The 15,963-nt window shown below is 30.4% G+C and overlaps 1 protein-coding gene across 2 annotated transcripts; it reads right to left on the bottom strand.

Moving 5' to 3' along the window:
* Window positions 1–923: 923 nt before the first annotated feature.
* On the bottom strand, window positions 924–1,521 carry LOC136090176 (uncharacterized). 2 transcript variants are annotated; one of them, XM_065816339.1, is made up of 2 exons: window positions 1,145–1,520; window positions 924–1,056 (listed from the first exon to the last, which is right to left on the bottom strand). In XM_065816339.1, the coding sequence occupies exons 1-2, from the start codon at window positions 1,365–1,367 to the stop codon at window positions 932–934; spliced, it is 348 nt and encodes a 115-aa protein (XP_065672411.1). In that variant the 5' UTR covers window positions 1,368–1,520; the 3' UTR covers window positions 924–931. The 2 variants fall into 2 exon arrangements, with proteins under 2 accessions (XP_065672411.1, XP_065672412.1); XM_065816340.1 differs by having other exon boundaries at window positions 931–1,038; window positions 1,145–1,521.
* Between the last annotated feature and the right edge of the window lie 14,442 nt (window positions 1,522–15,963).

Genomic DNA, 15,963 nt, shown 5'->3' with positions numbered 1-15,963 from the left:
CCCCAGTGAGCAAGATGTACCCGGGCCGCTATCGGGCCTCTTGCAGCACACGCGCTGGCCCGACGTCGGCGAGCCACAGCGTTACCTCGCTGGCTTGCTAATCGGTTATTTAGCGGTCCGCAGACGGCAAATCGATATAGGTGCAACAGTGGTCCGTTACCGGCAAGCCGATGTAGATTTAACAATGGTTTGCTGCTGGCTAGCCGCCATAAGTCCATCGACTGCCCGGTTGAAATTACATGCAAAAATGCATAAATTTATATATTTGTCAGAGTTACGTTATAACGTAACATGCATGTAACACGTATGTGCACTGAAGATTCTGTTTATTTTCTTTGAAATTTTAATTTTAAACCGCTAATGATTCGCTGTAGGTTAGCTGTCGGCAGGCTGTCTTCGGCTTCCTATGTCAAAGATGCATTTGGTCTACTTTTGGCATGCTGACGTTGGCGCGACATACAAGGCCCGCTTTAGGCCCATCAATATTTAGCCAGTGTCGACGTGCCGCTAACGGGTCTTTATTACCTTGATAATATATGAATACATTATAATGTGTTCTTATATTATCAAGGTATTCGTATAATGTATTCATATATTATCATATAGTATTCATATATTATCAGATATCACAAATATAATTAAATACAAATAATTGTTATTTTAACTTCTTATAATCTCTTACAAGCCATACATTAAAAATGTTCGCCTAAATTGAAGAGCTCTTCGTTTTAATTCTTATTGACTGCCCTCATTTTTCTTCCCCCATTTCTGTCTGCAGCTCCTCGTAAAAAACAAACGACTTCAACCTGAAATTCGCTTTCGGTTATTGATTTTTTTATATATATTATATAAATATAGAATTAAAAAAAAAAAAAATATATATATGCTTATATCATATGTTAACGATATGTTTTACATAAAAATACCGCTACTATAGGCGAATTTCATTTGCAATGCTTTTTTTGTCATTCTCTGTAAGATTAAGATCAGACTCATAACTTGCAACCTTCTCTTTTTCTAAAGCCCTCTCATAAGTTGCTATAAATAGCACAATAACTAAAATAAAAACTTGTATCATTTGTAACATTTTAAATACACAACAGCATTTTAAATACACAACAGCATTTGGCAAAAGCTAACATACCTGCTTTTCCAAGCACTCTAATTCTGTGCTCATGCCAAGTTTGTTCTGGTTCTACTTCATCCTTAACCATTTTGTTTATTTTATTTTGGTTTCTGAAAAAGGGTGGATAGCAACAACAATCTTTTTCTTCAGAACACAGCCAACCTTTTGGAATTATACCCAATTCACGGGTTTCTTTAAGGTCTTCTGGATAATCAAGAAACTCAACTATAATAAAAGCCATGATATACTTGAGATAAAACCTATTTGAAAAAAAGTTATTATTGTTTATTATTGATCAACTGTTAACATTATTAAGAAGTATTCCTGAAAAACAAATAAAATTTCTGAATAATATTATTATTTTTTCTTTAATTGTACAACTAATAACACATGGGAAAAAATATGGGAAAAATATTTCACAGGAATGTCGGAATTGTTATAATTAATTTTTTAATTTCTGTAGTTATTTTGTAACCAGGAAGTTGCATTAACTACATTATTTTTCAAAAAAGTTCAATATAAATAATGTCAAAATACAGCAAACTATAAAATAAGTTAAGAAACAAAGTTTATTACAAATACAACTAAAAAATATTTAAGAGACAAATTTTGACTAGATAGTAATATAAAATAAAAAATAAAGTTTTTTGTAAAAGATTTAGCAACTCATACTCATGTACTAAAAATAAGACTTTAATGAGCTTTCACTTTGACAAACATTATGCAAGATAGAAAACAAAAAATAAACTACCAATATATAAGAAATTTACTATTACCAATATTTTACAACCTATAATAATGATCAAACTTTTTAAAAAAAAAGTAATCATGGTAATATATTATAATATATAATATATTATAATATATTCAGAAATGAAGCATAGGTACAGCAACATAACATTGCTTGTGAGGTAAAAGTACATATTTGTGTTTTATTTCTGATAAAGAGCATTTGAAGAGCTGTTTTCTTAACAATGACACCATGAAAATTTCCAAATTTTTAGAATCACATGGATATGTGAAAAAATTCTCAATTTTTTCAAAAGATTTATGCAAAATAACAATCTGATCATCAGAGCATCTTGTGATATTTTGCACAACAATTATTGCCCCAAATAATAATTTAAAGCAGCTGTCACCAAAACCAACTTTAACACAAAATTTTGAGGTATATAGCTCTTTAAATTGATTAGAAACATTCATTCCCAAATTTGAACACAATGGTCCATCAAAATGTTCTTTCTTCAGTTCATGTTGTACTGTTAAAATTGAATCAACTTTACTAAGCTTCTGAACAAGATTTTTTTCATACATTCTTCTCACAACTTTGGCCTTTGGTAAATTTGGCCTCCGAACTAATTTCTTCACGTGTTGCAAAAAATTCTCAAACAGAAATCCTGAAATATTGTCCAGAGGGCCAAAGTGATTGGCATCTTGGGCTAAATGAATCAATCCATGTATATTGTATGTTAAAAATTCAGGACAATATAAGTTTCCTATATCTTCAACAAAAATTACAAGCAAATTATGAGCATATATGTGACACAATGATTCACTCAATAAAATATTTATTGCAACACATAGCAGCATAAAATTTTTATATAAACGCTCTGACAATATGTCTTTCAAGCAAACCATCCCTGTATACAGTAAAAACTGCCTAAATTCAGATGCCTTCCATTGTTCAAACTCTCTAAACGATCTTGGTTTGCGTGCAAACTCTGAACACACATGTGGTCTCAAAATGACTAACTTTTTTGATAACTGCTGAATCACCCGAGGCCCGAGACGTGTATTAAAAGGTCCCTGTATCCATGCATATATCAACTTTTGCATAACACCTAGGCAAACAAGATGCATGTAATCATGAGGAACCTGAGTAATCAAACCAATAGATGTTCTATTCAACGGGCTTTCCATTATGTGGTGACTGCAATCTGACATCGTAGCAAAAGACAAGTCTGTTCTTAATTTTGCATTCATTTCCGGAAATATAACTCTTTCAATAAATTTACCACGTTGCTCACATTTGTCACAACCACTGTAAGCATTGTGAGCCTTATTACATTTTATAAATGATCTTGCCGGTGTATCACAAACAATTGTTGAATTTTATACTGCATAATGGTACCCATTAATCATCAATCCATGATTTTCTAGTTCATTAACTTTGTCAACCAAGTCCTTAAGGAATGCACCTACATCCTTTGGTTTACTATTATTACAATATAGTGCAATCAAGAATGGTTCTTTATTACACTGAAGAATACCATTAAATATTTCTATTAATCCTAGAATCGGCCACAACTGCATCATTGAGCTTTTAAATAGTGGCAATCCATCTACATTGATTTTAATAGATATAGTTTGATCTACTAATTGCTTAATGTGTCCACCTGACAATATTCCATTTTTCATTCCTATGTAGCAGTATGAATTATCAATGACCAAATGTGGAAACTTTGATATCTGAAGGACTGTTTTAGCACATTTTGGTAGATCAGGAAAAGTTTTTTGTAAAAGATTTAGCAACTCATTTAACGCTGATTGTGTAATGTTATGTTTAGTAGACCAACAAGCCAAATCAGAAATAAACTCTTCAGTTTCTTTGCTAATTTTACATTTGTTATTATAAAAAGATTCATCTGAATATCTATTTTCAAATTTATCTTCACTTGTATCAGAATTACAATCTTCAAAACTCTCAACAACTATCGGATTCAGTATCAAGTCATGTGCGGTATCTGTACTTAATTGTAACTGATCTGGTTGAAATAAAAAAGCTGAGTCAGAAACACTATCAACTGTTTCCACATCCTCACATAGTTCATGCATATTTTTTTTACTAAAGCACTCGTCAGTAATAACTGCAACCTCTGCACGGATCCTTCTCCATCTGCTCCAGTAGCTTGACATACTTAACCTGGGAGTAATCATTAATACAATACATTGTTTAACCAATATAAATAAACATTATTGTGTTTCATAATATAAATATAAATAAATAAATAAATATATATATCCATTATTAGATAAACAAATTTTTATATTACTAATATAACAATTGAATATGCTTAAACTGTGTTCATTGTCAACATGCTTATATTACTAGCATGTTGACAATGAACACAGTTTAAGCATATTCATAATATTTATTCTACTGTGCTTCATTAGAAAAGGAATTGATGCTTTTAAAAACGCATGTTAACTTTTCGCGGTCCTTCGCTGGTTCTCTATGTGTGGTTAGCTAATCATTCGCTGTAGGTTAGATGTAGGCACGCCTACTTCGGCTTGCCAGCTCAAAGCCGCATTCGGTCCAATTTTGGTTTGCCGACGTTGGCTCGCCATGTCAGGCCTGCTTTTGGCCCATCGATATTTAGCCAGCATCGGCGCGCCGCTAACGGACCTATGTTACCATTCTCACTGGTACCACTAATATAAAATTATACATAGATAATTGCAATATAATTAATAAAGTACACAATCACGTTTTAAATCATAAATATTTAATTTTCTTTTGAATATAGATAGTGAATAGAACCAACAATGTGTGCTGGTAAGGAATTCCATAATTTTACATGTCTTTCGATGAAGAAGAACCTACGAGAATAATTTGTACATATATTGCGTGGTATAAATTTTTTGGTGTGACATCTAGTGCTGTAGTGACTGTTGGAAAAGGTAAAGAAACTACATAGGTAATTTCTTTACCTTTAACACAATCTTGTCGAGGTAAATCGACAAGATTATGTAAATCGACAAGATTTTGTACACAATCTTGTTGAGGTAAATCGACAAGATTGTGTACAATTTTGTATACCATAAAAAGAATAATTTTGACTCTACGGTATTCAAGAGAACCGAGATCAAGAAGATTTAGTCTCAATGAATAATCAGAATAAGTATTATGGCATCTTTTACAGGTAATTCTACTGAAATATCTTTGGATTTTTTTGATACAACGAACATCTTTTAGAAGATAAGAACTCCACACTAGGGTGCAAGATTCTAAAATAGGTCGTACATAAACTTTGTAGGCTTTTACTAGGAGATGAGGATCGTTACTGATAAAAGTTTTAAAAAGTAAGTAAAGACGAGAGTAGGCTTTTTTAGCAATGCAAGAACAATGCTTGGAGAATTTTGTATCAGATGATACAGTAATACCAAAATCATGAATACAGTTAACCGTGTTTATCGTGGTATCTGGAAAAAATGAGTACGAGGGAACAGGTAATGAAGACTTTCCAAAACATATGTAGAAACATTTATTGAATGCTATTTTTAGTTGCCAATAAGTTTACCAATTTGAAAAGTTTTTTTAAGGAATCTACAAGGTCTACATTAATGCTTGTGCTTTTATTTCTCGCTTGGTATAATTTGCTGTCATCTGCAAACAGCTTTATTCCGCAGTCACCCTCAATAATGGAAATTACATCGTTAATAAATATTAAAAATAAAGTGGGAGCCAATACAATTCCTTGGGGTATTCCACTCTTGACAGGGACATAATTTGAGTAAGAGTTACTAATGAAAACACATTGAGAACGGTCAGTTAAAAAGTTTGTAATCCAGTATAGAAGTTCATGCCTAACGCCGTAAGATTTTATTTGTGCAATAAGTATGGATGTGAAACAGAGTTGAAAGCCTTTTTGAAATCAATATAGATAATATCAACTACCTTATGCTTGTTAACAGCTATGGTCCATTCATTTAGAGAAACTAACATTTGTGTACATGTAGATCTGCGTTTTAGGAAGCCAAACTGATGGATAGAGATAAAGTTATTAAGCAGAAGATAAGTTTTTAAGCTTTTGTCAATAATAGACTCCATAACTTTGCGAATAATACAAGTAATTGAAATAGGTCTGTATTGTAAGGTAAGGAGGAGTTACCTTTTTGGAAGATTGGATACACTATAGCGGTTTTCCAAATTTATTAAATTACACTGGTTAACATAGATAATTCAAAAAGGATTGAAAACGGGATGGCAATAGTAGTAGCAAGTGATTTCAGAAATATAGCCGGAAAACCGTTGGGTGAATTTGATGACTTAGATAGAAGGTTTTGAAGAGCAGATACAACAGAGTCGTGAGAAAAAAGAACATTATTCAGCGAATTATCATGAGGTGGAAGATCTAACACTGGTGTGGTACCGTTGTCGGAGACAAACACTGAAGCAAAATAGTTATTAAGAAGGGTCGATTTTTCGAAATCATCAATACAAAGAAGGCCGTCGGATTTTACAAGTGACGGAACAGAATTAATACAGGTTGATTTGGACTTGACGAAGGAGTAAAATTACATTAAGTTTACTTTTTCTACAATGTTTTTTTTCTCTTGCAATACAATTTATAATAATCGCAGCATCGTATAAACGACAACAACTCTTATAATTGGCAACAACGGAGGCATCATGTGATCTTTTATAATGTCTGTACAGAATACATTTTTTGGACGCTAATTTGCGAATGGCAAAGGGTTGAACATGGTTTATTTTAGAACAATGTACTGGAACGTTAGAAGAAATAGAGGAATTCAAGACATCACAAATAGATTGCCAGAAGGATTCAACATCTTGGTTTTGTTCGGCGAACATAAACCAATTTACATTTAGTAAGTCATTTTGAATTGAATTATATTTGGCTTTAAAGAAGTTGCGTATGCTTGATTTTTTACGACTTTTGGAATTCATCAAGATACAATTAAATTGGATAGTGCAGTGGTCACAAGTGCTGGTAAATCAAGGCCGTAGACAACTTTTGTTGATGTTTGAGTTAAGCAACTTTGAAACATGAAGAAAACTCCATATTTAAGTATGTTCATATATACCAGGAATGAAGATGCTACGCAAAAAATTGCGGTGATTGGAGACTGGGAACAACAAAAATCCCAGAACGTTAGCCCCCCCCCCCCCCAGCCCCAAAAGGAGGGCAATGAGTCAAATTTGTTATTTTTTTTTAATTTAAACTTTATTTATATTTATCGACAAATTTCAAATTTGATTCAACAATTTCTTTTTGATCGGCTTTTATGACTTAATAAAGTTTACACCCCCTTCAATTTGAGGGGGTGTAAACTTTATAAAGTCATAAAAGCCAAACAACAATAGATTTTTAAATCAAGTTTGAAATTTGTCGATGAATATAAATAAAGTTTAAAATTAAAAAAAAAATAACAAATTTGGGGTTTTTGTTGTTTCCAGTCTCTAATCACCGCATTTTTTTGCTTAGCATCCTCATTCCTCATTTATATGAACATACTTAAATATGGAGTTTTCTTCATGTTTTAAAGTTGCTTAGCTCAAACATCAAAAAAAGTTGTCTACGGCCTTGTAAATGGGGCGGTAGTATCCACATTTTGCACGGTTTTAATATTGTTGTTTAAAATTTAATCGCTAAAAACTTTAAAACGTGTCAAAGTAAATGAGTCTATATTTTTAAACGTTTTAAAAGTATAGAGTAAAATATAAATAATATTTATGAAAGTATATATATTTAAATTTTATTTTTTTTTGGTTGCAATTTGGCAAAACTATTAGCGTAACACAGCGTGGTCGCAAATTTTTTAGAAACATTAGCAAATGTTTTTACAATAACTTTTACAATATCCAATTATTAAAAATAAGTATTTAACGTTATGGCAAATGATAAAATAGATATAAGTTTTAGCATATCAACTTGTTCTTAAAAACTTTGACCAAAATTAGTTATTTTGCATATTAAATTGCTTAAGCCAATTATGTGTAGTATTTGCACATTCTAACATCTCGTGCAATATCTGTCCGCTTTCTCTATAGAGAAGTTGAGTTAGAAAGATAGCATATATGCTATCTTTCTAACTCAACTTCTTCTGACTTTCACTTTAACATTCTTCGTTCTTCCTCAACTCACCTACTCTTTGTCAGCGAAGCAGGCAATGGTGCTCTTTAGTGAGCTGAACTTGTCTTGGTTGGCCCGGGTATGTGGCCTTTATATGGCAATTAGCCGGAGTAGGATAAACCACAATACCCAAAATCAGTCAATTTATTTACTTATTATAATTTTTTTTTCATTCAAAAAGATTTTTCGCCAATGGCATAGAAATAAAATTTCCAACTTCTAACTTTAGTTTTGAATAATAAAACTACTAATTTATTCTTCTTAATTTATGAGTTTAAAAAAAATAAAACTTTTTTAAATACTTAAAACTTTTGCAAACAGTCATACATAATGAAACTTGATGTCAAATATTAAACATTTGTTTTTAGTTAATATTTAATTGCTTTAAAGCAAACAAGCAATTATTTTTTATTAAATCCGCCGGCGAGAGGCAAATATTTCCGTCTCCAATTCGGCGGCCGCAGCCTATTAGGACGCAAAAGCCATTGGAGGCGGCCTCCAAATGATTCTGCCTATACAATTTTTTCTGGAGGCGGCCACCAGTGGCTTCCGCCTACCTAATGGCATCGGCCTTCAAAACATTTTGCCTCCAAAAAATAACTCTGGCTGCGGCCGCCAATAGAAGGGCAGAAGCTCCTGGAGGCGGGACAAAGAACATTTTGTCGCTCAAAATTTAATGGCAGGCCGCCGCTAACAGCTTCCGCACCCCTAAAAGATCGGCCTTTCGGTGAAAGTTACTTTGCCGCCGGGTGACATTATCAACTCTGCCTCACTGTACAGTCACAGTAGTTTTGATACATGTTAAAACAAACTATGTTAAAAATCCATTGACTTTGTACATTATGATGGTAAGAGATATTTTCTTTGAAACAAAATGTTTCCGTTTTGTTTTCTCCCATAAATGCGTTGAAATTGTAAAGCAGCTATTTAAAGGATGGTTTGTTGTTACCTATTTTTCTATTTCCTTTAAAATAAACGCAGAATTTTATTATGAGAAACTTAGATTTTAGGGGGCCCCAGTTGACTGGCTTAGGAAGAGCGGGGGCAACTCGCACATTTTTGCAATTTTTCCCAAAGACCTTTTTCTTAATAAATCCTGAAAAATAGCAGCTGTTGATAAAAAAACTCTCTAATATAGAAAATCAATTGTGACAGGAATGACCAAAAAAGAAAGAAATGTGTTCATAAAAATGTGTGGTTATTTCATGTTTTTCTAATATAAAGTAAACATAGCACACATTTTTTGGTTCTAAGAAAAATTCCCCCTGGAAAAAATCCCCTAAGAAAAAATCCCCTCGCGAAAAATAAAAATTTTTAAAAAAATATTGCTTTGAAATGGATATATTTCCCGTCCAACCCAAAACCCTTAGTCAATGCAGCGACACTCCTTGCATGTTCTACCTAATTGTCAGTCGACGTATGTACACTCCTTGTATGTTCTACCTACTTGTCAGTCAATTTATGAAAAATGAAGGATTAAGGTTCTGTTTGTATTATAATATGTATGTATAAAATATTTATATTATAAGCAATTATTATATTGATATATCGTTTATTTTATGCGCTGTTACAAAAAAATCCCGGGGAATTTTTCCTGCTATCAAATTTTTCGGAAACATCGTTATAGGCAGGACCAGTTTTTAGGATAAACCAATTTAATTTAACGATAAAAACTTATTATTCTTGATGTGAAATGAATTTTGACAGCATAGTACCTTTTAAGTATTTTTTTATGTTTAAATGATTGTTTGTTGTTGGCATAACAACGGGATTATTAACGTTTGTAAATGAACTTTGTAATATTGCAATTATACATCATTAAAACATGAAAATTTTATTGGATAAATCAAACTGTAGCAGCTTATACTTAAGCATTTACTATTTCGGTGCGTATTTAAGAACGAAGTTATGACTTAAGTAAATTAAAAAAATAAATAAATAAATTTTTGCAACGCAAAATTAAGTTTAATGACTTCATTAAATGCAATTTTATAAAATTAAATAATTAGAGTGAATCATCACGAAAGAATGTTTGATATGTGTTGTAATGAGAGTATTTAAATAAATTTCTGTTAAATAACAATTACGTTGTTTTAAAACAAATTTTTTGCGAGATAAAATCTCAAATTAACAAATAGTACTAAATTAATCGAGTTTTGTGTAGTTATTCCGTTATCAATTTTTCTATTATCAATAATAACTTTGTTTTGTTTAAATTTCATTGAAAAACAAAAGCATGAAAAATGCTTTAAAATTTGCTTAAAAAAGTTTTCCGCTATTCGAACTTCTTATGTTTCGCTGGGGATGTAAAAGTTGCCCTGAATTAGTAACTTTTCCAATTAAGTAGATCAAATATTACTACTGATAAGAATCTTTATTAAATTCAAATTCATTAAATCAATAAAATTAAAAAAATAAATCATTAAAATTATAATAACAAATCATTAAAATTACAAAAAATTTTAAAGCGGACTCTCGGAGCGTTTTATAATTTTCAAACAAAAAAACATTTATCGGGTAAAGTGACCAAACTCTAGTCAGTGATTAAATTCCAGCCGCATTTTAAAATTAGTATTTCTCTGTATTATGCTGACGAACGCGACTAGTTAGCGGACTAGTTAGCTAGCGGTTGCATACGATATAAGCTTTATCAAAACAAATATTTATCCTATATAATACCTTTTTTATTTGTATCATTGTTTTGGTTAATAAACACCGTGTTAACATCCAGTTTGATGTAATAAAATGTGAAATTTTTATTACTTAAGTTCGGGTACAACTATAGGTCTATAGCTGCTTCCTATTTTTTTTTAAATATGGAAAGCGCAATGCCAATTTTCAAAAGTGCAATTTACAATAGAAACTTTAAACATTTTACAAACCACGGCGTTTTTAATCAAACCAATTCGGATCCGCACTTTTAATCTTGCGGAATAATAGTTTCGCAAAATTGAAATTGATAATTTTATTAATTAAGCTTAGTACTAAATGATTACTTAATGACTAACTGAGATCGGACCCGTAAAAATACGGGTCTTTGTATTTTAAACCGAACTTTTGTATTTTAAACCGAATGTTTTTTAGTAAAATAATTTATTCTGAAAAAAAATTTCAAGAGCAAAAAACTTTACATGCGCACCTTTTCCGCATACGCAGAGCTTAGAAGTGACTTATAATTAGGTTTGTTTTTCAGCTAAATGTATTTCATTGATAGCTCAGCGGTTAAGTGCGCTGTCGTCAGTGTTGTTTTGGGAGGTTTAAGACTTCCTCTTAGCGTAATAAATTTTGAAATTTTTTCAATCTTGCTTATATATTTATAGCAAAAAAGATTCCTAAAATTTTAAATATTATTTTAAGTTTTCTCATTTTATAGATATATTATACGCAATTATTCATATAATGCCTGCAAACTCAACATATGCTAAAGACGTTTACATAATTGTATATACACCTTTATGCACCAAGTTTCCTTTTGCATTTAGTTTACATTTTTTGATTTACAATTTTAATTATGTTGCATACAATTGCACAAAAAGGTATAAAACTGGCACAGATATATCATTTCACGGATAAGAGATTTTATTTATTACAATAGTAATAAATAAATAGCTTTTGTCTTTATTAGAATATATCCCATAAAGTATATTCCATATATCTTTAATAGAAGAAGTTTTCCTAAAAAATTTAAATAAAATCTTATTTAAATTTGTTTTTCTAGTTGTTTTTTTGCCAAAAAGTGACGTCACATACAAAAAAAAAAACTTGTCGCTTCAACGATTTACGAAAAAGTCGTGTCTATCATTTTTAATGGTCTTAAGAAGCAGATGACGTAATTTGAAATTATCAAGAGGGGCAAATCCAAAATAGAAGTTTCAAATTTTCCACTTGCATGTCAATATGTTTCGTGTTTTTTCAATCTTGTCAACTTTTTTAAATATAATAACATACCTACAAAAAATCAAAACAAGACAACTTGAGCAAAAAAGGCTTGTAATTATTAGAAAAGTTTTCATATATTACATACGATCCTGAATAAAACGTTATAATAAGTGGATTTTTTACATTTTATAAACAATATTACATAAAAAAATAACATATTTGTTTTATATATATATATATATATATATATATATATATATATATATATATATATATATATATATATATATATATATATATATGTATATATATATATATATATATATATATATATATATATATATATATATATATATATATTGTTTATATAGGGATGGTTAAGCGCAACAAAGTAAAAAAAAAATTAGTTATTATTTTTAATATGGGATGGTAAAGCGCAACAAAGTTTAAAAAATTATTTTATATTATTAATATAAACTAATTTTTTTTTAAACTTTGTTGCGCTTAACCACCCCATATAAACAATATATATAAACAAATATGTTGTTTGTTTATATATACTGTTTATAAAATGTAAAAAATGATTTATATAATGTTTCTTTGCAAACCAATACACTATACTTAGAATTTTTAAGTGCACTGAACTGCAATTACTTTTAATTTTTTTGGTTTAGTAGCTTTTGTTAAGAGCTTTTAAATTTTGCGTCAAATTATCTCGTTTCAACAAATTCGTTGTATCATCCATTCTGCAGCTGTTTTTCAAAACGCCTTCAGGTAAAGAAAAATCAATTTTGACTTTTTTACATATAAGCTAGTTTAGATGTCTGCAAAAGTTATGGAATAGGGGAAAGGCGCCTATGATGGCATAGCGCCTATGATGGCATACCGGTCATATTTCCATTAAAATTGGTTTTGGTAAAAAAATGATTAGACCTACATGACTATACTGACTTTACATTAGTTTTAGTGAAAAAACGATTTTGGGATGTGTTGTTATAGTTTTATTTCCTTCATATATTTAAGATTGTGATTTTACTATTAACTGTGCAGAAATGAAATTTTCATGCATTTTATATTCAAGTTTTGTGCATTTAGTAGAATAGTTACTTTAATTTTATCTTTTGAACAAAGCAGACACAGCTTGTTTTAATGAAAATGATGACTTTAACCCATGATGGCATACTGACGAGTTGGGGGTGTTGAAATATTGACGAGTTGGGAAACCTTTTTTTTTTATAAGAAAAACTTATTTTTAAGTAAAGTTAAAAGAAAGCGATGCTCCAAAATTTTTATGTCCAAAAAAATACGTAAAACGCAATATATCCTATGTGCATGCGCAAAATTTTGCAATGCTCGTGTGTTGCATGAAATGGTAAATTAGGATGGTTTCGAGTAATTTCTGGCTTTTCTGAGGGAAGACTCTAAGGTTAAGTGAAATCATTAAGTTACCCTCGATCCTAACTAGCCCCATCCTCCCCTATGCCATCATAGGAGCAGTGGTTGCCAATGATGGCATACTTGTGCTTTTTTTTACAATAAGAATAACTTATAAAAAAAAAAAAAACTGATGAAATTTCCCAGGGTAATAATTGTTCTAGATGTAACAAGGAATGTATCCATATCAAAACTTTGATTATTGGTCTTCAAGATACTGAATAATGAAGCTTCAAAGTTAAGTATGCCATCATAGGCGCCTTTCCCCTACATATTTTCAAAGAGTTCTGAAAAAATTCATGAAAATTATTCGTTTCAAAAAAACGTTTTGCAAAGAGTTTCTCCTAATATTTTTTTTTATTTGCGTTTTTCTCGAAAGAGTCCATAAATTACGCAACAACAAAATACATTTAAAAAACAGAAGTAGGAGATATTAAGCTTTTTTACGCGGTAATTTTCATTTAACTTGATGGGTTATTTTGATCTTTTATTTAATTTAGGACTCTGCGAGGGAAAACTCTTAATCTTTTTATGTTTTGTTTATTCCATAAATTAAACTTAATGTGAAGGTTTGAGCTACATAATTTATGGACGATCCCATACGTAATAAGCATATTAAGGCGTTTTGAAAAACGGCTGCTACATATACTTATATTAAAAAATAAATGAAGCAAAAAGCACTTTTAATTGTCAAAAGAAAGTTTTAAACTTTTTTCTAGCTACGGACTTTTTTTTTTTTTGCCTCTATAGCAACATCTTCTGGAGTACCAGGACTGTCTTAATAAGTTTTTTCCTTATTAAGTTTCAAACAATTTTTTTTTCAGACCATTCGCAGCTTATTAGGACTAATTTCCTGAGCACATTAATAACATAAGTATCTCTATATAATCTCTATAAAACTTCAAAAGTACTTTGTATTTTAAAATAATCATAAAAATAATTCGCCAGTGGTAGGACTAACTTGTTCAGAAGCTAGGCGCGCTATCCACTCATCCACGCTTGGGTGTTGTTAAACATTAAGGAGAGCTTGACGCAATGCAATTTTCAAGTGAAAATCAAATTTTGAAACTTGATAGATGTTTCAGTATGTTTTAGCATTACTTAATTTGAAGTTTACGTACGTTAGATATTTGCATACACGTTTGCTCACGTTTTCTTATAAAACGAAGTGTTGCGACTCTTTTTCGCGACTACCTCGGTTGCAATGGCTGCCAAGGGTTCCGTTTCAAACACACTCGAATGACCACTAACACTATTAAGTTCGGCAATAATATATAGAGATAGTTGAATTATTTTTATTAAATCGAAGTTTTTTTTAATTTCATAGTAACATAACGACACTATTTTAAAGTATGAACATAGAATTAATTGAAATTTCTGATTGGTTTAAATTAAATAAGCTTTCTCTTAATATTGAAAAAACAAAATGCCTCTTTTTCATCCATACTACAAAAAACATCTTCTACCAAGTGAATTGCCTATTCTTTTTTTAGATGACATGCACATTAAATGAGTAACGGCTACACGTTTTTTAGGGGTTCTGACATGGAAAAAGCTTATTGAAAACTTATCCTCTGAAATTTCCTAAAGTATAGGAATACTATTCAAAGTAAAAAGCATGCTAAATAAACATACTTTAAATCAGCTATACCACTCTTTTATTCATTGCCATCTAAACTATGCTAATGCGGTTTGGGGAAGTGTTAGCAAAACTAAACTAGAACCACTTTATCGCCAACAGCAACATGTTGCACGACTTATTAATTTTAAAAATCGTTTTATCATGCTAAGGCCCTGCAAATCTTCGAGATTCGAATCGGATTCGCGAATCTATATAAGATTCGAGATTCGATTTCGAATCTTTTTCAATTCGAATCCTTTCAAATCGAGTCCTTACAATAATTTGAAAGAAACATTTGACAGTGCAATTCTGCATTATAAATGTAAACATATTTGACATCCAAGCACTTTACGTCGTGTTAAATCAATTTAAGTAAGTGAGCACGTAAGCCGTGTATGCCTAGTTATAGTGCTATTAGTGCTGTTACCCCTTCGTGGGACTTGACACGGAGATTTCAAGAGAGTTAATAAAATTATTGATTTTTATAAGCGCTAAAGTGGATAAAAATAAGACTTTCTAAGATAAAGAAAGCCTTTTTTTTATTAATTAATTACCCAAGGATTAAAATGTTTACATTTATACTTTAAAATATTAAAATATTTTTAATAATTAGCTAAAATATTTAAGCGAGAAAATATCACCGAAGAGAACTTAGATTGTAAAAATAAAAATATTAAAAAAGACTTTCTTAGAAAGAAAGCCTTTTTCAATATTTGGTTATCTGTTTGTATTATTATTTTTTTAGTTATATAATAAGATATTTTTTGGAGAGAATGTTTATTCTTTTAATATGTTTTTTTTTAACTTTGTTGTGTTTTTTTTAACTTTGTTGTTGTGTTGATACATTTGTTCTGTACAGTAAGTTTCACAAGCTGTCTTTAATTCCACACACTGTTTTAGTGTATATTTATATTCTGGAGTATAACACTAATTTTCTAAATGTAGTTTTTATTTATTTAGTTGTGTAAAACAAATAATTAGGTAAAAATTTATAAAATAAGATTGTTGTAGGTAAAAGTTTTTTG

Source organism: Hydra vulgaris, chromosome 13 (assembly GCF_038396675.1).
Source record: "Hydra vulgaris chromosome 13, alternate assembly HydraT2T_AEP".
NCBI lineage: Eukaryota > Metazoa > Cnidaria > Hydrozoa > Anthoathecata > Hydridae > Hydra > Hydra vulgaris.
Note: the sequence above shows the minus strand (reverse complement) of the source record. Positions and strands in the feature narration are given on the sequence as shown.

Excerpts from the sequence above, each read along its gene's own strand:
- LOC136090176 (XM_065816339.1), bottom strand. The coding sequence starts at position 1,367 with ATGGCTTTTATTATAGTTGAGTTTCTTGATTATCCAGAAGACCTTAAA. Across the intron at positions 1,057-1,144 it reads TAGAGTGCTTGGAAAAGCAG|TTATTGTGCTATTTATAGCA; the intron begins GTATGTTAGCTT and ends TTTTTATTTTAG.